Source organism: Taeniopygia guttata, chromosome 28 (genome assembly GCF_048771995.1).
Source record: "Taeniopygia guttata chromosome 28, bTaeGut7.mat, whole genome shotgun sequence".
NCBI classification, from domain to species: Eukaryota; Metazoa; Chordata; class Aves; order Passeriformes; family Estrildidae; genus Taeniopygia; species Taeniopygia guttata.
Window position 1 is genome coordinate 5483768 of NC_133053.1, and position 17641 is coordinate 5501408.

General features: G+C 50.5%; 1 protein-coding gene across 1 annotated transcript; it reads left to right on the forward strand.

The window, feature by feature from the left end:
- Nucleotides 1-16124: 16124 nt before the first annotated feature.
- Nucleotides 16125-17527, forward strand: RPL36 (ribosomal protein L36). The gene is given in 3 exon segments (NM_001245465.1): nucleotides 16125-16305; nucleotides 17008-17142; nucleotides 17401-17527. Coding segments are annotated over 3 exon segments (318 nt in total). The 5' UTR covers nucleotides 16125-16212; the 3' UTR covers nucleotides 17491-17527.
- The last annotated feature ends 114 nt before the right edge of the window (nucleotides 17528-17641 follow it).

The following is a 17641-nucleotide window of genomic DNA, read 5'->3' on the forward strand; positions in this document are numbered from 1 at the left end:
GGTGTTTATGGGTGACAGCTAAAATGGAAGCAAGATCACTTCCCATGTACTTTCTGAATGGCACAATCTCTCTACATGAGGGTCACTGCCGGCAGGGTGCTGCCAGTGAGATCTGATGATATAATGAGCGAGTTAGCGTGAAATTCAGCTTTCTGCCTGACTCGGGAAGGAAGCAGAGACTACAAATCCCAGGGTGCTGTGGTGGCTGCTCGTAGTGAGGTCGGATCCTGCCCCATCCGCCTCCTGCGCTTTGTTCCAGCCCCACTTGGGAGTTGCAGTGCAGCACAGTGCGTGTTTTGAATTTTGGCGCCTGTCTGTAAACTGCAGCCGAACTGCTGCTGGACCGGCTCCAGCACCGGTCCCGCCCTCCTCCTGCCCCACGCAGTCCGTGTCATCTCTTAACTCCCGAGCAAACCAAAAAAAGACCCCTGAGCATCAAGCCGTGCACTTAGAGTGAACTTCTCTCTTTAATATTCAGTTTCCAACACTAGCAAATTTGTGGAAGACGAGCTATAAACTCTGTTTGTGTTAAAACAGGAAAAATATTTTAAGAATGCTGAAAGCCTCTGTATAAGCATTTTTGGGTTAGCTCACTTCTCTTGTTATTTGATGTGATCATCTGTGTGTCTTTCATATTTTAGAAATTATTTTAAGCTTTTTGCCTAATTTTGATTGATAATGTAAACCAGATGTAAATCCCCTTTGTTCATGAAGTTGAGAAAATGGCTTAGAAACTTTGTTACAAGAGTTTGTGCGCTTTGGAATTTGTTGAGGTTTTTTGTTTGGTTTTGGTTTTGGTTTGTTGTTGTGTTTTTTTTTTTTTTTTGGTTCGTTGGGGATTTTGGTTTTTTGTTGTTTTTTTTGGTGGTGGTGGGTTGGCTTTTTTATGGTTTGTTTCATTTTGGGTTGGGGGTTTTGTGGGTTTTTTGTTTGTTTGTTTTGTTCTTTTTAATGTTTGTTTGTTTTGGGTTTTATCCCCTTCTAGTGTTACTGGGTATTTTCATAGTGTTGCTATCAACTGTACTGCAATAAATATTTTTTCAAAATATACTTCCTGAAATTTGCATTGATAATTACCTGCTATTTTCTACATTTTTTAGAAAGTCCCTTTCTTTAGCAGTAACCTGGACACTTGCACAATTTCATCCTTGACACCAGTCTCCACTTGTTAACAGAATATGTATGTTCACTTTTCCTCTCTCTTCTAAAATGAAGGGAATGGTTTGGGGGTGAGATGGGGAGAGGAAGCATCAACGAAGAAAGGGAAGTGGAAAAGCTGAGTGGCCACTCACCAGCTATGTTTCAGTGCAACACGTGTTTCAGTTGTGGTTTTGGCATCAGTTTAATTACTGGTCCTCTCGGATCCCTCTGACGATAGGGATTTAGTGTTGAACCACATTCAATATGGTGACTCATCTCTTAATATTTAGCAATTAGTTTTTCATCAGAGGCCTTGACAGGTCTTTGCTACCAAAAACATTTAACAATAAACTCCATCTGGCTTGAGCAGGTAGAATGGATTTGTAACCCCAAGACAAAATAATTTAGTATTTGACCAAGGGATGGTATAGGGATGTGTCAGCCTCACCTGGCTGGGAAAACAGAAGATCATGGCAATCCCCGGGGCTGCATTCCTGCGCATTCAGATTGGAAACCTGTTCAGAGTACACTGCAGCTCCTGCCTTGCCCACTCTCCCAGGCTTTCCCTTTGTGGAAAGTGAAGCAGAGGAGGAAACTGCTGCAGGTACAGGTCCCACCCTGATAAAAAGTCAGGAACTGAGCCCTGGGCTCAGTATTGAAGCTCTAGCTCAAAGACACTTGCAACATATCTGACTGTGTGCATAGGATAAGACTAAATTTTTGGGATGTCAGACACAGACAGTAGAGATTGGATCTGTTTAGGCCTGGAGTGTTTATTCCACCAAATAAATAATGGAATTGCTTCCAGTATGTAATAAAGACAAAGGAAAACCTTGTGTACCCTTTGATGCAGAGCACCTTCTCATTCGTTGACCAGTTTCCTGTACATTTGGGTCTAACAAGTTTTCTGATACTATCTGGGATTTTATAATGACTGAGATTTTCATAAATCTGGAGATACAGGATTTCCAATGCTATTTCGTAACTGCTTTGGTTTCTCAGCAGTTGCTGCCATGGCCTCCTGTTTCTCATTTTACAGTCTTGTATTTGTGTGTCTTGAACAGGATTATTTCTAGCTTTCTCCTTCTAGAAGGGACTGAACATATATCACATAACATTTTCCTATCAGTCCAAATTCAATTTGGCCTCAGCATTAGTGCTCAAAAAATTGCTAGCAATGAGTCCAAGTCTGGAAGTAGTACTCATACCACACAGTTCTGCTCCTGAATTTCATCTTTCATTGAATAAAATTGTTTCCAGCAGTGTCAGGACATAAAGCACCAAAGCAAGTAGAGAAAATGAATGGTATACCATGAGTAATGGGTGAAATCTTCCTCATGCACTACGAGAAAGTTTGCTGAGATGTAAAAAAGAGCAAAGAGGAACATGGCACACAATTGTGGGCTTAAAGCCAATAGCAGACTGACTGTAGGACAAGGTGGTTTTTTTTTTTGAAGACAAGACATCACGCTGTAATGTGTAAAGGGTGTGGTTTTTTTCTGAATCCAGCATCTATTGTTTGACAGGAGTCTTGAAAAATAATATTCTTGTGCTACAGAATTTACCTCCTTACTGTTATGTGTAGTAGATATAATTCACGCCATTTTTAGTATGATATATGTGATATTGAATATTTGTTGGAGTATACACATTTGTATTAGGACTCCCCCCTCACCCTTGCAGTCGAAACCTGGTGTATGTTAAAACCCGATTTACATGATTTACACGTAAAAGGCTGCGGCTTGGCCAGGAGATGGGCCATGGCTGGAGAGATATGGGGAGCTGATCGTGGTGTGAACAGCCCGAGATGGGTATCATGGAAATCCTTGGGCAGATACATGTGAATGTAAATTTCATCAAGAGATTCACCAACTCCTCACACGGAATTGCTCTTCTTCATGACCAAAAAAGAAGATCTTACTATGGACTCAGAATAGAAGAAAAGACTGATTGCTGAAATCTTGGCCTCAGGTGGAATTTTCCCTATAAAAACCGCTTGTGCCAGGATGGAGGTGTGTGGGCATAGAGGAAAACCTCTGCTGAGGCTGACCTCATTGTTGCACATGCAGTGCCAACCCCGGGCCCGGCTCTGTTCTTTCCTTGTGGCTGGCTAGATAGAATCTGATTGCAAAATAAATATTTTATTTTTTAATATTAATTTGGCTGGACAAATTTTCATTTATAACATTACTGAGGCAAAATTCAAGCCGTATCACACTGGAGGAAGTGTTAACCAAGTCTGGACAAAGAGAATTCTGGTCTATGCTTGGAATTGTTCCCTCTTTTGGGACAGGAAGGCAAGTAACTTCTAAGCATGGCCCTTTAAACTCTTATACTGGAACCAGACACTGGTCTCATGTGATCAGAAAGAAATTATAATTTAATTTTAAAACCACTACATATTTCCCAACATTTCAACAGAAAAGGGGTAAAAGAAGATGCTGACGGGTCAGTGCTCAGGGTCTCCCAACTTTCCAGAATTCCACTTTGTCATTTTTGTACAGAGTGATTTGTTTATAATAGCATGTTGGAGGTTACGGTTTTTCCTTTTGTTTTTCTTTTCTCTTAGGGAATTTCCTCCCATCCCCTTTATTTTTTGGTAAGAAACGATAACAATTGGGTACTTAAGAGGGGCAAAATAAATTGCCAAGCTCAGTGGAGAGAAGGGCATCTGGCTGCATTTCACTGAGAGTTTCTGAAATCTGAGGGTTTCTCTCAGAGTGGCAGATACTGCAACAATTGGGCTGGTAAAAGAAAGGGCTGGGGCAGCTACAAGCTCGCTTAACTCTCTCGGCTTCAGAGGAAGAGGGCTGGAGCTGCTGCTTGGGGGAGGGATTGCTGCCACTGAAGGAGCCCAGCCCGATACTGCTTTTTCTGCCAGGGCTTTTGCTCGTGACAGCACTGAACTGGGGCCTTATCAGCACCCGCCTCACCAGAAAGGGCCCTGTCCTCTCCTCTCCGTCTGCTCGGGTGCCTCAGGGGAGGCCCCGGGATCCCCCGAGCGGCCACCGCCCGGCCCCGCCGCTTCTCTGCCGCTGCTCCGGGCTTTTCACTGCCCTGGAACTCAGCGTCCCTGCCTGCCGGGACACCCCTCGGCTCTGCTACAGCTGCGCCGTTCCTGTTACATTTCGTTTGCTACTCCGGAGTCCGCTCGTCCCTGCGGTTCCAGACCCCGCGCCGAGGTTCCCGCTCGGCCCATTGGCGCCATCCGGCCCGCCGCCATTGCCCTGTGGTGAGGCGGCCGAGCCCGCGCCACAGCGCCCCCTGCAGCCGCGGGGGAATCATCGCACTGCCCGGCCCGGCCGGGAGCCACCGGCGCCCCTGCCGGCTGTGCCCGGAACTGCACCGAAGGGGAAAGTGCGGGCGGGCGGGAGAGGCCGGGAGCGGGTCTGGGACCGGGTCTGGGACCGGGTCTGGGACCGGGGCCGGGACCGGGTCTGGGACCGGGTCTGGGACCGGGTCTGGGACCGGGCCGGGACCGGGTCTGGGACCGGGTCTGGGACCAGGTCTGGGACCGGGTCTGTGCTCCGGGCCGGGACCGGGTCTGGGACCGGGTCTGGGACCGGGTCTGGGACCGGGTCTGTGCTCCGGGCCGGGACCGGGTCTGTGCTCCGGGCCGGGACCGGGTCTGGGACCGGGTCTGGGACCGGGCCGGGACCGGGTCTGTGCTCCGGGCCGGGACCGGGTCTGGGACCGGGTCTGGGACCGGGTCTGGGACCGGGGCTGGGACCGGGGCTGGGACCGGGTCTGTGCTCCGGGCCGGGACCGGGTCTGTTCTTCGGGCCGGGACCGGGTCTGGGACCGGGTCTGGGACCGGGTCTGTGCTTCGGGCCGGGACCGGGTCTGGGACCGGGTCTGGGACCGGGTCTGGGACCGAGTCTGGGACCGGGGCTGGGACCGGGTCTGGGACCGGGCCGGGACCGGGTCTGGGACCGGGCCGGGACCGGGTCTGGGACCGGGTCTGGGACCGGGTCTGTGCTCTGGGCCGGGACCGGGTCTGGGACCGGGTCTGGGACCGGGTCTGTGCTCCGGGCCGGGACCGGGTCTGGGACCGGGTCTGTGCTCCGGGCTGGGAGTGGATTTGTGGTTCTGTTTCTTCTGCTGCTGTGGTTGTTTGTTTGCTTTGTTATACATTCTAGTAAAGAACTGTTATTCCTTTTCCCTTATCTTTGCCTGAATGCTCCATAAATTCAAATTTCAAATATTTTGGAGGGAAGGAGATCACATTTTCCATTCCAAGGGAAGTTCCCACCTTCCTTGGCAGACATCTGTCTTTCAAACCAAGACAGAGATTTTCTCTGTCTCAAGACAGATGAAGCTTATTTTAGTGTACTTCCTCTTTTCCAAATACAGAATCAGCACAACCTATGGCCCACCTGACAGAGGCACAGAATGCACAGCTGAATGGTGGTCCCACTGTCTTCTGAAACTGAAGCTCATCCTTCTCACTGCAGAGGTATAGATTCTTAAAGCAGGCAAACACACCAGATATAAACTGATTTCCACCTGTCCATTTGACTGCACTCATCTTTCAGCCAGCCCCTTTCATGACACCATGGCTAAAAAACCACACACACCTTCCAAGGTCCACCACCTGCAGCTATGGAAGTGCAGGTCTCCCTTCCCTTCTTCTAGGGGAGCCAGAATTTCCATAGGGTCACTGTGAAGCCTGTACCCAACAACAAACTGTTGTGTAACATGGGATGAAAGATCCTCTCACAGGATGTGCTCCCATAGCTGGCACAGTGGGGGAAAGCCCTTTACCTGTCGTTTCCAAGTATTAACTGAATCATCTCCCCAGAAGGCAGGAGGACAAGCAAGACAGTAGCCTGATACTGATCAGCAGTGCTTCACCTTCCTCTCTTACCCATTGCTGGCTAAGGTCTTGCAAGGTGCAGGTATTTGCATTTGCCAAGATCTAGACCTAGTTTTCTGCTAGATGTCTTCCAGTAGGCAGCATGGGTCACCCCATAAGCCAGTAGCCCCAAGGAGGCTGCTAGAGACTGGTCATAGGGAAGGCAGCCAGGAGACAGGCTCAGCCTCATGCTTAAATCCAGGCTACCTTAAATTCAGAGGCTACTGTCTTATGTTAATTAACAAAATATGCATATCAGCCAATGTGAAAGAACTTCAGAACCATTCCCATAGGTAGCCAGAGGCTTTCCCTTTGAGCTGAAAGGGTGTTGCTCTTAATGTCTGGTTTCTTCTGGAAGTGCCCCTTCTCCAGTGCATCCTGGCTGTCCTGCATCAGGACCTCAAACAGCTGAAAGCCCCACTCACTTCTGAAAGTCTCAGGGCTGAGTGATTCTAGCCTGTGCTTCACATGTCCAAGAACAGTGTTTCTCCAAGTGATGAAGCCTCTCTGTCTTCCAGGAAATAATTACTCACAACAGCAGGCAGCAAAAATCTCTGCATGGGGTTCATCACACACACTATTTCTGCAACTGTGGCCCCCTGAGGGCTGGAATTACTCCCATACACAAAAGAACATGGCTCTGAAAAGAAAGCTCCAATTTATTAATTTAAGAACATTTATTAAATTTAAATTTATTAAATTTAGAGAATAACAACAAAAATAAATATCAAAAAATAAAAAAAAGGTCAGTGCCGAGCCCAGGTGTCGGTGTTGTGTGAGACACAGGTTTGACTGCTGCAGCAGAGGGTCTCTTATGCTCCACACTGACTGTCCTGTCTGGCTGATTTTTATATGATTTTTCTTGCTCGAGGCAGAGTCCCTTTTCTTCCTTTTTGGACTGCACGTATTCAGGTGGAGTTCTTTTCTCTGTGGCAAGTTGAAGAATACGTGTCCGGAGAGTGATGAACACCCATGATCATGTTCCCAGAATTCGGTATTGAGATGTATCTCCCTGATGGCTCTGGCTATCTCAGTTTCGGATATTTATAGCATATTTATTGTCCAGGCGTTCCTTGGACCACTTTGATGGGTGATCCATCTCTAGGCTGGCCATGTTCAACTGCTTGTGAATGGAGTCCTCCTTCCTTTGTCTAGGTGGTTTCAACATTGTGTTGCAATCCCTGTAGCTGGCTTGTGTGTTTTTAAAAACTTCTTATAAGAGTATATCTTAACAGTACATAACTATAAAATACATGACAATTTTATTTGCACAAATTATCATACACGCATATAGCAGTAGGGTCAGGGTACACATCATCTAGGGTTGTCAAACAGAAGTATTTGCAGACCAGAAGACTTGTGTCAGTCTCATGTATTCAAAGCCACCACTCCCACGAGTCCACTGGCCAGTCCTGGGGATGCATGACTGAAAAGGCACAAGTGAAGCAATCCAAGTCCCTGCCGGAATAGTGACCGGGGGGGGGAAGTTGGTCACGGAAACTGTAGTACAAATTTGACCTGAAAAGCCAGAGTCAATGACACCTGGGCGAACAAAGATTTCTTGGTGGGTGACACTAGATCTTCCCACAAGCAGTGCACTCAATCCTTGTCCCAGAGGTTCAAACACATCTATTTGTGGTTACCAGTATCTAGAATGGGATGTGCCCTGGCTTGTCTGGCCCCTGCTGCTGAAGCAAATAGCAGCAACTGCGATGTTTCACCCCAGAGACACTTTTGGCTAGCTGGATGTTGCAGGACTCGTTGTATGGAGACAAGTCCAGACAAGCCGGAATTCAGGTGGTGGCAGGATGGGGCTTCCTCTCACTGAGGTCCACTGCTCAGGTTTCCTGCTGTTGGAGAAGCCTTTAAGGCTATGGTGAAGGAAAGGAGTCGATTCTGATGGGGGGTTTCATCCCGAGCTTTTATTCTGGCCCGCAGGCCTCTGAATCCAGTCACAGCTCTAATCAGAACTCCCATGCAGACCTCTGAATCCTGTCTCTGCCCCATCAGAACTCTCTTTTACCTGGGGGAGGCAAGGGGGGAAGGGTTAGGGAGCCACCAACCAGGCAGGGGAGAGGAGGCTCAAGGGTCAAAGGACACCTGGATGGCCCAATGCCTCCTGGGGGTGGAGGGCATCTTTTGAATCTGCCCAATCACTCGACACACTTCTGGAATGCCAGGAGTGATAGGCTGTCGGAATCTGTGGTATAGATGATGCCAAGATTGTAAAAACTCTCTGTCTTTCTGCCCCGTTGCCAAAGAAGAAGTCATAATTCGTCTGTGCTGGTTTTCAAGGTTGTTTATTCTGTTTATCTCTAACATGTTCTGCTGCCCTGCCGCAGCTCTGTCCTGCAGGGCAGCGTGTGGGGCTCTGCCCTCAGTGGGATGGTACAAACATTAAATACCACAAACTACCTGTGCTGGATTTACAATAACGTGCCAATATCTGTCACCTACGTTGGACAGTGTGTCCCCAGCCTGAACCAACAGAAAAATGCCAACACCACAGTGAAACATGGAGGGCATGAAGAAGGAGAAAAAGGACAAGGCACACCCAATTTCCTCCATCTTGTCCCCTTTGAACCCCTTATCTAGAATCCTAAAATTTTACTTTTGCACCCGTGACGCACTTAATTATTACTCTTATCAAACACTCAGAGCTTGTAATTCATCCTGTAAGATTGAAAACTCTTTTCCATGGACAGAGATCACAGACAGTGTCTCTGGGGGCTCTGTACAGGGGGGTTCCTGACCCCTGCCAGGGTCCCAGACCTGCCAGGGCAGCCAGAGGGAAGCCCTGGATTCCCACAACAGACAGTGCTGCAGGGGTCAGGGTGGGGAAAGGAGGAGTGATTGACAAAACTGGGAGGACACCTTCAGGGGAGAAACGAGGGTTCTGGGGTAAACCATAAAATCACCCCACAACACACATCCAAAGGAACCTTATCTTCATGACAGGATTCTAAGATGACTGCAGTTGTGATGCATACATCCACCCTGGCGGAGCTGTGGGTGCTACCTGTGAGCTGGCTGGGTAGGCCTGAGCTGGTGCAACACCCTGAGGAATCATTTGTGTCAGCGTGTAAGTCCCCTGTGTGCTCATCCTCCCGTTTCCCAGGCCTACCAAAGATTGGCCATTAGCATGATATTTAGACTTACATTGGTTTGCATAATGACCTGCCCTTAGGCATCTAGAGCACAAGAATTTGGTATTTGGTCCTGTTAGCTTGTGTGTTCCTTGCTTTTTCTTGCCCTTATTTTTGCTCTTTTTCTGTTGTCCGCCCCCTGAGGATTTCTGGCCTGGATGTAAAGCAACCATCAGAGCAGACACTTTGTGGTCTACAGCAGCTATTTTGAAACCTGTGTTGACCATGTCTGTTAGCATCGGGTGGCCTGGAAGAGCATCTATGATCTCCTGGCACTCACAGTTTGCATCATCCCAAGCTAAATACTTGCATAAAACCTGCCTCCAAGATGCCATCCTCAACTTGCTTCTCCAGAGCAGCTGCAAGCTTCTCAATAAATGGCAGAAAAGGTTCATCTGCTCCTTGAGTTATTGACATATATCATGGCCTCGGGGAGGCCATCTCAATAGTTCTTAACAATGCATTAAATCCTACCCTTTGACTCTGCTCAAGAATGGCAGTCCCAGGTAGCCTGAAAATCAGGATTGGAAAAGGCCTCTTCTCTGAGAATATCCACCACATAAAGCCTAGGATCCCCCTGAGGCAAATGCCTGTTTTCTGTTGCAACCCTTTCATAGGCCTGCCTCTAGTTGTCCAGAAAAACCCTAAATTGCACAGGTTGGAACAATGCCTCATCTATATGTCTAGTATCAAATGGAGCAAGCAGGTCTGTGTTTAACACTCTGAGAAATTGCATAACTTGCACGGAGCCAAGGCCATATTCTGCAACCTTATCTCGCAAATCTTGGACCACCCGCTAGGCAATCACATCATACCTGTCAGCATGTCCTGTATTGGGGACAGCTTTATACACGGGGGAAAACTGACTGTCTCCTTGTGGTGGAACACTGTGTCCTTGAACCACCTGTGTCTCCCCCACAGATTCTGGATTAACTGTTTGACTGACATCTGTAGCCCCTTCCCTCAGATCTAGTGTGTTGTTAGCTTCACACTGTGGCATTCCCACCCTTTCTAAGAGGTTCCAATCCCTAGTTTCTGAAGCTTGCATCTTAACTGCTTCCCAAAACCGGTGAGGGTTCTTGGGGGGCTCACCCCAGCAGGGGGTCAAAGTCCAGACATTACACAGGGACAATGATGCTGCCTGTCAACGTTCGCATTCTGCCATCAAGGCACACCCCTGCGAGGGGCTGCCCATTGGCATTCACCACTGTCACTGTCCCCATCCAGGGATGGGCAGGACAGCCTGCGAGCAGCAGGGCTTGGCAGATTGGCCGAAAGCTCCGAAGTCGAGGGGCTGACTGCGGACTAGGAAGCCAAGGGCCTGGTTACAAGTTCAGATGCAGGGGGGCTGGCCTCTGGCTGTGCTGCAACGGGGGTCCAGCCGCGGATGGTGCGGCTGGAGGCGCAGCAGCGGCACTGCGGCTGCGGCTGCGGCTGGCAGCACTGCTATCATTGCCACGGGTTGCAATGGCGAAGCTGCAAAAGACATTTAGTCAACCAAGTCAGCTGCTGCACAGGGAGGAGGAGAAGGCAGTTGTTCTGCAACTAAAGGTGAGCAGGCAAAAGGGAACATAGCTCCTATTGTGTGATTTACCGTTTGGAGAGACACTGCTGATGCGGTGGTCACAGCTGCTGTCTGTGCAGGCACCTGGAAAAGGAGGGGCAAGCTGGCAGGGGCTGCAACATTGGCTGGAAGAAACACCCACCGGTAGGTACTAATGATGGGGGTGGCCAGTACATCTGTGCAGGCTCTGTGGCTGATGGCAAGGGAGCTGACAGAGTGACCAGGCTGGTTGTGGCAACCGCCAACAGCAGAGATGGCTCCACCCTCACCCGCAATGGGGGGGAACTTGAGTTAGGAACAGCAGCTCCCGCCAACCGTGAAAGAGTCGGTCCCCGACATGTGGCAGGGGGAAGGCAAAGCTGGCCGGCAGGGCCAAGTCGCCTGTGGGGCAGCACAAGGCCATCCCCCTGCTCCCTCCCAGACGGGGCAGGAACCACTGGCAGCTGGGGCAGGGCCAGTTGTTGCAGTGGCTTGCCAGCCTCTCTTCATAGGGCAGAGAAGAACCAACCCAGTGGCTGCAGCGGCGGTAGTTCTGGCACCATCTGTGGTGATGGAGGGGCCGAAAGTGGCGCAGAGAGAGGCTGTCCCCCAGGCATGGCAGAGACACAGCTATCGCTCTCAGCAGTGTTGGTTTTACTGGAGGAGGAGACATCATCTTCACAGAGTTGTAGGGATAAGGATATTTTGGCAGAACATAATCTCTAGTGGAGAGATAGGTTCCATGGGAGGTCCCCATGTTCCTTGCCAGTCCACATGGAGCCGTAAAAAGCCAACAGCCACCCGGTTTGGAAATCCTCCCTCCAGGGTGGAGGATCCCCATTTCTGACTCGCTGCCCCCCTGGGTGTGGCCTTAGAACACACAAGATAGGAGCCCTATGGGGATCCAGTTTAAAAATTTCTTCCAGAGCCCATGGCCCAATGCCTCCCACAATTGCAGACTAACAGCGGTGTCTATTTCTACCAGAAAGTCATGAGATTTGGCCCAGGCAAGCAGAGTGCAGAGCGAATCATCTGACACAGAGACTTCAATAAAGGAAATCATGTCCTTCCACACAGAAACAATTGCGTGTTCTTCTCTAGAGAGGTGACTCTCCATCACAGAAATACTGGCCCCCAACCTCCAGCAAGAAGTATAACTGTCCGCTTTGCTGGGGAATTCATTCCCACCCACATTTCCAAGCTATCAGGGCAAAACCACGATCCCAGTCCTTTCCAGGAGGATGCACGGAAAGGTCATTACCTCCCTGGTGGAACAGAGGGTGTTGGGAAGGATAGATAAATACGATTGCCTAGCAGAAGAATCACAATAGTACAGCCAGGATGAATATCATGCCCCCCGCTGGCTGGACAATAACCTTACCTACAGAGGGGTCCAAAAGTCAAATGGACAGTTCGATCTCACCCCAATGTATGGTTCATCCCACACCTGTAACCCTCCCCTGAAACATCAGGTGTCTGTGACCCCATTGGCCCAGGTCCTGTTCCAGCCCACCTTGAAGCCCCCTGATAAGGGGTCTCCGAGGGGCCAGACGCCCTCTTGGAACTTCCTCCCTCCTCTTGGATCCCCCTTCTTGGAACTCCCTGCTCTTCCCTTTGTCTCTCCCCTCCCCCATCACCTCAGGCCCTGCCATGTGCTGCAGCTCGAGGCAGGACCTCTCACCATCCCGAATAAACCTTATCTTCCAAGAGCAACCAAGAGAGATCTCTCATCTGAATGCATCCACACCGTCCAGGAGAATCCTACGTCTTTACAAGAGGGTGTCCAGACACAGGTGGGCTATGTGGGCGCTGTGGGGTCCCAGCGGAGGTCTGGTGGGGGTCCGGGGTGTCTCTGTCCATCCTGCCATCCACAAAGGGCCAATCGCTGTGACTAACATTGGGGTCACTAGATGTTGTTGCTATTGAGTAAGAATCACCTCAACTAAATCATGGCATCAAGTGTCATATCCAGTCTTTTTTCAAACACATCCAGGGATGATGACTACACCACTTCCCCAGGCAGACTGTTCCAGAACTTTATGACTCTTTTGGTGAAAAACTTTTTCCTAATATCCAGTCTATATTTTTCTTGATGCAGCTTGATTGTCCTCTGATTCCATCAGCTGGTGCCCCCGGTGAAAGAGACGAACCCCCACCTGATTGCAACCACCCTTCAGGAAGTTGTAGAGAGTGATAAGGTCACTCCTGAGTCTCCTTTTCTCCAGGCTAAACAACCCCAGCTCCCTCAGTCCTTCCTCATCAGTCTTGTTGCACTTCTCTGGATGCACTGAAGAATTTAAACATCCTTCCTAAACTGAGGGGCCCAACACTGGACACAGCACTCAAGGTGCAGCCTCACCAGTGCCAAGTGCAGGGGAAGAGTGACCTCCCTGGTTCTGCTGGCCACACTATTCCTGACACAGGCCAGGATGCCACTGGCCTTCTTGGCCACCAGGGCACACTGCTGGCTTTCCCTCCACCTTGGCCACTTCGTTCTCTACTAAGTACCGGTCATTATGGTCTCTTAGCGACAGATGGCAGAAAAATCCGAGAGAAAAACAAGAACCCTAACCTTCAACAGGCTCTCTCTTCATAAACTTGGAGCAGCTAGGGGGGGGTAAGGTGTTGCACTTTTCCTTCTTTCCTGGTCTTCAGTGAGGTCAAGAGGAACTCTGACTTTTCCAGTTCTGTTCCTGATGTCCTTGCAATGCCTGTGTATGTCTCTTGGGTAGTTTTGATGCTGCTTCCACCCCCCACATTCTTAATTTTTTGTATTTAAACCCAATCCAGAATTTTCCACTCAGTCTGTCTGGCCTCCTGTTGTACTTGCTGAACATTGGGATGGATCACTCTTGTTCTCCATTGGTTAATCAGAAATTCAGGTAGCTGTTTTACATCTACCTCAGCTCACTTCTACTCCAGGCTGAAAAAAGCTCATTCCTTCCATTGCTCCTCATGCTCCAGGCCTCAGACATTTTCATGGCTTTCCTCTGAACTTATTCCAGTTTATCCAAGTTTTTCTTGCTTTGCAAGGCCTGAACACAGCACAACTGGTGTGATCTAATGAGTGCCAGGTAAAGGGAACAGTCCCTTACTGGCCCCTGACAGGTGTATCTGTCCATGCAGCCCAGGACATCACTGCAGCAGCCAGGAGACACTGCAGATGTTCATCCTATTTATGGTCCACCGAGCCCTCCATGTCCATCTCAGCAGAGCCAGTCCATCCCAGCTTTGGATTCAGCTCAAATCCCAAGGCTTCCTCTACCTTTTTTCTGCCTTGCCCTCGAGCTCACATGATGGGTAACACCTTACTTGTAATGCCTGTAGGAAAGTAATAGGGCAAAGAGTGAAGAGATGCAGAATCCAAAGAAAGATCCAGCAGAGATGCAAACCATTTGCAAATACTGGGAATGTGAAGAAGGCATTTATCAATGTTGGAATGGGGCAAAAGCTTCTGGAAACTGAAACCCTGGATTTTCTATTAGGGATTAGTGCAGGCAATGGTAGTAGGCAAGAAATCTTGTCTTGGGAAAAAGGCAGGATTTGAGGGGTGTCCAGTGCACCATAAAAAGATCAAATTATGAGAAACCACTGGGAGTCTGGGAACTGTAGATACATATGTTTCTGCATGAATGGAAAAGATGTCCTGAGAGGATGGTAGCAATAGGGTGTGAGAGGGAAGAGCCCCAGGCAGATGCTGCTGGTGGGTTGGTGCACACAGACCAGGCAGAGGGAAGCAGCAGATGCCGCTGCCTCCTGTTCCAGGCTAATGCTTCTTTTAGGTCCACCTCTATTTGATGAGGTCACAGAGCCAGAGCAGGTGAGGGCCCTTCTTTGGCACATCCAGAGGCGAGTGAGTAGCCATCGCAAGGCAGCTCTGTGCACATTGGCAGTCGCAGGAAAGGCGACAGGAGAGGTGATACCTCCGCCAGCCCGGGGCTGCGACATTTCCTCCTGTGAGGAACCCTGAGCTCATGGATGGGGAGACTTTTAGCTGCCCCGTGTGATACTTAGTTCTCAGTAGCAAAGATGTTATCAAACTCGTGTTGATTTTAGAGGTTAGACTGACAACAAAATTGGTATTCATAAGTTTTCTTTGTTGACTTTCAGAAACATTAGGAAATATTTCAGAAAGGCAGTTCCTTCTGTCTGTGTAGGACAGTCACCCTCACCCTGCAGATGCCTGTTCATACCTGTCCCATCATCTAAGCCAAGAACATTGCTCACTGCTGGAATCTGTGCCATGTGGGGGTGACAGAGTCCAGCAGCTCCAAATGCGTGAGCTGGCACTGCTGCCCTGGGATGAAAGGAACCAGTCGTGCAAAGACAAGGTCTACAGCAGGATGTAAAGTTCCATGATTTGTTTCAAAAACCAAAATTTTCAATTTCAAGTCAATATTTTCCATTTCAACAAATTAAATGAGTTGTCTTTGAAAGCTGAAAACAGTTGAGTTGCACACGTTCACCTAAGCTCTCTTTCAGAGGTAAGAAAATCCAGTATCTTTTATTCCAACAAAATCATTTAATCTATTCCTTTAGGTTTGTCTGTCAATGGTTATCAAATCCTGGTCAAGTGATACCGAAGTTATAATTTATGGGGAAAAATTCTGTAAGTGCGGGGCTGTGCGTCTCCATATGGCGGGCGCCCCAAGCCCCCCGCCCGCATCTGAGGGGAACTACCAGTTGTCTCGGACCACCCGCTGCGGGGTGACCCTCCTCTCAGCCCGCTGTCCCGTTATACCCACGATGACCCCATTGCGGGGTGACCCTCCTCTCAGCCCGCTGTCCCCTCACAGTCCCGCTGACCCCATTGCGGGGTGACCCTCCTCTCGTCCCCGCTGTCCCCTCACAGTCCCGCTGACCCCATTGCGGGGTGACCCTCCTCTCGTCCCCGCTGTCCCTCACAGTCCCGCTGACCCCATCCCGGGGTGACCCTCCTCTCGTCCCCGCTGTCCCTCACAGTCCCGCTGACCCCATCCCGGGGTGACCCTCCTCTCGTCCCCGCTGTCCCCTCACAGTCCCGCTGACCCCATTGCGGGGTGACGCTCCTCTCGTCCCCGCGGTCCCCTCACAGTCCCGCTGACCCCATTGCGGGGTGACCCTCCTCTCAGCCCGCGGTCCCCTCACAGTCCCGCTGACCCCATTGCGGGGTGACCCTTCTCTCAGCCCGCGGTCCCCTCACAGTCACGCTGACCACATTGCGGGGTGACGCTCCTCTCATCCCCGCGGTCCCCTCACAGTCCCGCTGAGCCCATTGCGGGGTGACCCTCCTCTCAGCCCGCGGTCCCCTCACAGTCCCGCTGACCCCATCCCGGGTGCTCCGCAGTCCCTCACAGCGCACCGCCCTCGTTCGCGCCTTCCCGCCTGCCCCGCCCCGCGCGCCCTCGGCCCCGCCCACCGCCGGAAATGGCCGCGTCCCGGAGTCCCGCGCGCGCTCGTTCCTTCCGGCGCGGCGCCATCGCTGCGGAGCGGCTGAGGCGGAGTGGGTCTGTGTCCATCCGTGTCCATCCGCCCCGAGGGCCGCAGCCATGGCCATCCGCTACCCGATGGCCGTGGGCCTTAACAAGGGCTACAAGGTGACCAAGAACGTGTCCAAGCCCCGGCAGTGTCGCCGTCGCGGGGTGAGTGTGAGGCTCTGCTGGCGCGCGGTGCCCCAGGCCTGCCTCTCGTGGGGGCCGAGCGAGCCGCTGCCCACAGTGCGCAGCGCGGTTGTGTTCGTGTGTCTGGCGCGGACACGAACCCTGGGGCTGCGGCTCGCGCTTTCGCTGTGGGAAGACAGGAGGGCTCAGGACCCCCGTGCTGCCCGTGACTGCGGGGCGGGCCCGTGGGCTCGGTAGGGCAGGGCAGTAGGTAGCTGTGAAAGCTGTATGTCTTCTAGAGTCTCCTATTCTGCTTCTCTTGGTAACAGGCAATCTCCCACAAAACTGCCCCGGATTTCTCTACTAGGAGCTATCCAAGTCCGATAAGGTGGCGTGTTACAGGACATGAATGCATCTGGGCTCATTATTCATTCTTACTAAATGCTTTGTGTAGCTGTGGTGGTCGACGTGTGTTGCAGTGCAAACCCTGGCTAGCTCATGGACGTGCTTTTTCAAAGAATGCTGGTGTGCCAGTGTGTGACACTGTGCTTGAAGACAGACTGGCACACTTGGCAGATCTTGGCTCCGCAGGATCTGCCAGGCATGAAGTTTTCTTGGCACATGCCAACAGCATAAGCTGGTTTTGAAGCCTAGCTGAGAGTATGGCACAACTCCTTGCAGTCCCCCTTTGCACAGTGCTTTGTAACCTGCTGACCAAAGTTCTCCCTCCCTCCCTTCCCACAGCGCCTGACCAAACACACCAAGTTTGTGCGAGACATGATCAGGGAAGTCTGTGGCTTTGCACCCTATGAGCGACGTGCAATGGAGCTGCTGAAAGTGTCCAAGGACAAACGTGCTCTGAAGTTCATCAAGAAGCGGGTAGGTCAATCAACTAACAATGGATAACAGAAACTTATGTCAGTTTTCTGTTTTCTGCCCTCTCCAAGGAATATTTGGCTTTTTAATTAATTATTTTTTTATTTGTTTTGGAATTAACTGGTGGAATATGATGGAGGCAGAGTCTCTCTTTCCAGAACTTTACCGTTCTGCCTGGTTTTGAGGTGTGATAGCAGGGACACGTGCAGCAGTCCCAGTCTGTGCTGGGTAAAGACTGACAGCTCTGCTCTCTCCCTGCAGGTTGGCACTCACATTCGGGCCAAGAGGAAGCGGGAGGAACTCAGTAATGTCCTGGCAGCCATGAGGAAAGCTGCTGCAAAGAAGGATTGAGTTGCACGGGCTGCAACACAATAAAGTCCTTTCTCCCAAAACTAGGGTGCTGAGTGTTCTTGATACACCTGTTTCAGTGAGTGCTTCTGGGGACTGCTGACAAGGTCCAGAACTTTAGCCATCAAGAATTTGGGTCAGTGGTTTATTGTAC